The following is a 5,000-nucleotide window of genomic DNA, read 5'->3' on the forward strand; positions in this document are numbered from 1 at the left end:
AACATCTTAAATAAAGCACAGATTGGCTTTTTACCAAAACATCGCACATCCGACCACATCTACTCTCTCCACACTCTAATCAACAAGAACATCAACCACAAACAAAGGAAAATATTTGCATGTTTTGTAGACTTTAAAAAAGCATTTGATTCAATTTGGCATGATGGTCTACTGTACAAAATCCTACAAATTGGCATTGGCGGAAAAACATTTGACATTATTAAATCTCTGTACACCAACAGCAAAAGTGCGGTGAAGATGGGTAACCGCAGAACCGCGTTCTTCCAGCAGGGCCGTGGAGTGAGGCAGGGCTGCAGTCTGAGCCCAACTCTATTCAACATCTACATCAATGACCTGGCGTCAGCGCTGGAGAGCTCTACTGCGCCCGGCCTCACTCTACAGGGGTCAGAGGTCAGATGTCTGCTGTATGCGGATGACCTGGTCCTGCTGTCCCGCACACCTGAGGGCCTTCAGCAGAGCCTGTCCCTGCTGGAACAATACTGTCACGACTGGGCCCTGACCGTCAATCTGGACAAAACCAGAGTCATGGTGTTCCAGAAGAAAGCCAGATCTCAGGGACACAAACACCAGTTCCTGTATAAAGGCCAGGTCCTGCAGCACAGCTCTAGCTACAGCTATCTGGGCATCGACATCAGCGCTTCGGGACGCTTCGGTCTGGCTGTGAAAACACTCGGTGAAAAGGCTCGGAGGGCTTTCTATGCTATAAAGTCACGATGTGGACACTTAAAATTACCCATTAAAACCTGGATAAAATTATATAATTCAATAATAAAACCAATTCTTTTATATGGATGTGAAATTTGGGGACCAGTACTAAATTTTAAAAATTGGGATAAAACATCAGTAGAAAAATTACAATTGGAAATTGGCAAAAATATTCTGGGGGTTCACAGAAACACGTCCACTGCGGCCTGCAGGGCTGAGCTGGGCCTGTACCCGCTGAACATGGAGATCCAGAAGAGATGTGTTCAGTTCTGGCATCACCTCCATCAGTCTGACCCAGAGTCAGTGCAATATAAAGCCCTCCTCGCCAATGAAAGCTCAGCAGAACCTCATCCTCTGAACTCACTCGCTCTTCAACTCGTCCATCAACCCCAAACCTTTTATTAACCATATCCACAAACATTTAAAAGTCACTCATGATCAAGCACTAAAAGCACATTTTGCCCTCCAGAATAAACTGCAATGCTACTCGGCCCTCAATAGAACCACTAAATTGGCCAGTTATCTATTTATTAAACATTTTAAAGAAAGACAAATCCTCTCCAAATACAGATGAAGTGAGCATGATCTAGAGATAGAGAGAGGAAGACAGAGAGAGAGCAGAGGATCTGTAGACACTGTGACCTACAGCACATCGAGGATGAGGAACACTTTCTGCTCTTCTGCTCTAAATACACCAGTATAAGAGAAACCTTTCTGCCCAGGTTTGAAATCTTAATTCCATCATTCTCTGAACTGAGCCACACTGACAAAATGTTCTTCTTACTGGGAGAAGATGATAGTACAGCTGCACTAGCGGCTAAATATGTGTTAGCTATTCACAACGCCAGAGTCAGCTAATTCTCTAGAGAGACCGACTGGATTTATCTATTTATTTTATATTTACTATGCTACATATGACATGATCTGTACATATGTGTTTTGTTTGTTTGTTTTATTACTTATATATAATATGTTGATGCTTTGGCAACATTGTGTTTCACAGTCATGCTAATAAAGCTCATTTGAATTGAAAAAAAAATTGAGAGCGTGCACTGTGAGACTCTCTTCAGCTCAAGTGTTGTTCTGCTCGTCTCTCTAATGAGTGAATGCAGCAGGTTAATTCAGTAAGAGTGTCTTAATGATGCTGTAAGTGCTTCACATCTCTTCATTCTCTTTCAGGTCTGTTTCTCATCAGTAAACCATCCAGCACGTGTCTGAAGCGAAGCGTCGTTAGTTTATCAGTGTTAGTGGTTTGTGAGTGTCAGTCGAGGTCAGCTTCTCGTTAATTGTTGCTTGTTGAACTTCATTGATTGTCGGTAATGAACTCTTCTGATCTCCTCTAATCTCTGCTTAATTGAGCCGAGGAGTTGAGGAGCGTTCGTTCTGAAACACTGCTTAATCTCATCCGTGTTCAATCGTTTCATTTGTAGTCATCACTATACTACTAGCCCAAACTAATATACCAGAAATAAAGCAGAAATGACTTATATATTTATTATTAAATCAGATGCAGAGTCATTGACTTGAAAGCTTTCAGTTTTACAAGACATTTTAATTGTTAAAGTTTGTTTTTCCCCCAATATGTGTTTCCGGTGTGATGTGAGGTCTGCAGTGATTGAGCAACATTAACCAGTCTGTTGACCATGTGTGTGTGTGTGTGTGTGTACAGGTGGATGAGTGTGTAAAACAATGAATCCTTTAACTCACTTAAACCAGTGAACACACACCCATTACTAACACAACACACACTCACAATGAAGCATCTGCTCACTCTGTCCAGTTAAGAACCTTTTCACTTAGCTATTGTGTGTGTGTGTGTGTGTGTGTGTGTGTGGAAGGGGCGGGACCTCTATTCAGATTCTAACTCGTCTCTGATTAGATTTATTTTCATGATTACACTAATGATCAGATCTGTCTGTGTTCGCTGTCTGCTGTCTACATAGGCTGCTGTCTTCTAAGGCAAGTCTTAGTTACCTATAGTCTTAGTAAAAAATAGTTTGGATGTAAAAAAAATATTTTTATGGGCACCGGACACAAATCTCATCTTTGATGAATACCATTTCAATATATATATTTTTTTCTGGTAGAATAATATTTTATAATCCTTAAATCAGTCAAGATGCATGAGATATTCAGACTCGTTTCCAGTAATTGTGTGTTTGATATGACACACATTTTGAAAGAATCTGTATGTGTGATGGTCTCTCTCTCTCTCTCCCTCTCTCTCTCCCTCTCTCTCTCTCTCTCTCTCTCTCTCTAAGGTCATGGGGGTCAAAGAGATGAATTTTTATGGGTCTGTTCCTTGTGTTTCAGGCCTGTTCTATTCTCTTTGCGCTTCACTGATTCTCAAAGACTTCCAGGCCGGCCAATTTGTCCTGCAGGGCTCTAGAGAATGGTCCATTCGAGTGGTTAAATACCAGAGGGGCGAACACACACACACACACACAGCTCCTGATTTGTGGCCCATCCATTATCTGTGGCCGGGGCCCGGAGGTATCGGAGGCCCTTGGCCCTGCTGCACATTGTTTTAGAGAGATTTCCCAGATGTTGGGATGGCCAAGATAAATAGGTGGCTTTATCCTCTCTCTGCCACACCTCTTTATCTGCCCTCGTCTCTTTTCAGCGCACGGACCCCCTACATTGAGTTCCTCCACCGCAGGGGCTGATGGGTAAAGAAGTGTGAGATTTTTGGGGAGTGTTAAAGTAGAACAAAGTGATGCTGATGTTAATGCACTTACTGTAGAGTGCACAGAGCTGGTCCTGACTCAAAACACAAGGATTAGAGAGAATATCCTGTGAATATGTAATCGATAACAATAACTGTTGTTATGACGAGTGCTTCGAAATGTAATATAATCTAATTACAAGTACTTCTTGGAATCTGATTATACTGATCCAGATTACATGTGATCAGTTACTAACCAGCTGAAATAAAATATATGAAGAATACAATGAAATGCAATAAACAATTAAAATATACATTTTTAAATATATAAAAAAAATATATACAAAGAGAGAGAATTTATGTAAAATATAAATTATATAAAACTTATAGAACCTTATATATATATATATATATATATATACATATACGTGTATATATACATATACGTGTTTATATACATATACGTGTATATATATATATATATATATACATATACATATATATATATATACGTATATACACATATATACACTATTGCTGGAAAATAATTATTTGCAATTAATCACATCCAAATTAAAAGTTTTTTATTAACAATATGTATGTACTGTGTATATTTATTATGTATATGTAAATACATATTTGAGTTCGTTTGAGTTCTTCTTTCTACGGTTTGATCGTTAAGAACGTCTTGAGAAAACGCGACTGAAGAAGCGACTGAAATGCCTGATCTGTGACTCTTTAGAGGAGTTTTTCCAGAGCTATTGATTACAGAATCAGTTTAATGAGAGCAAAGCGCATTAGTGTCTTCCTCTGCTCCCAATGACTGAACGATGGAGCGATTGGTCGGCTCTTTAGAGCGCGGATTAAGCTGAAGCTATTTGCTCTCGGCTCCGAGCGCCGTTTTCTGACATTTCCCTCCGAAGGGGTTTTCCTGCCGGGTTTTATTGGCTTGACCTGATTAGCTAATCTGTGCTTTGAATATCAATGGCTTCTCTGGCCGGGAACAGGATTACCTCATTCAGCGGTCCTCAAACACAGATGGCCGAATGTTTAACCGATTGTTAAAAGAGTCGACAAAAGGGACTTGACCGGAGCACACAGTCTTTAAGCTCAGTGCATGCAGAGGAAGAAAGAGAGATGCTGCAGATGTTGTGATGCTGATGTTAAATCGATGTTGTCTCTTCTTCTTCTTCTCCTCCTCAGAGTCTGTGCTCAATGGCCAGCATGCAGACGGTCAAATCCACTGACACCAATGAAGTCGACAAGATCATCTTCAGAGAGTCAGACAATGACTGCAAGGTGAAGCCTTTCATGATTTAGTGATGAAACAAATCCGTTCAACCTATTTAGATATTTAGACACACACACACACACACACACACATATATATATATACAGGTGCTGGTCATATAATTAGAATATCATCAAAAAGTTGATTTATTTCACTAATTCCATTCAAAAAGTGAAACTTGTATATTATATTCATTCATTACACACAGACTGATATATTTCAAATGTTTATTTCGTTTAATTTTGATGATTATAACTGACAACTAAGGAAAATCCTAAATTCAGTATCTCAGAAAATTAGAATATTGTGAAAAGGTTC

At 39.6% G+C, this 5,000-nt stretch overlaps 1 protein-coding gene across 2 annotated transcripts in view; it reads left to right on the forward strand.

Annotated features, from left to right (window-relative positions):
- The window catches only part of LOC132110369 (inositol polyphosphate-5-phosphatase A-like), a 162,212-nt gene that overhangs the window by 135,977 nt on the left and 21,235 nt on the right, over window positions 1-5,000 (forward strand). For both annotated transcript variants that reach the window (XM_059516917.1, XM_059516916.1), the window contains exon 10: window positions 4,595-4,690. In XM_059516917.1, coding sequence (XP_059372900.1) covers window positions 4,595-4,690 — 96 coding nt within the window. The remainder of the gene's footprint in view (window positions 1-4,594; window positions 4,691-5,000) is intronic.

The sequence above is a fragment of the Carassius carassius genome, chromosome 30 (genome assembly GCF_963082965.1).
Source record: "Carassius carassius chromosome 30, fCarCar2.1, whole genome shotgun sequence".
NCBI classification, from domain to species: Eukaryota; Metazoa; Chordata; class Actinopteri; order Cypriniformes; family Cyprinidae; genus Carassius; species Carassius carassius.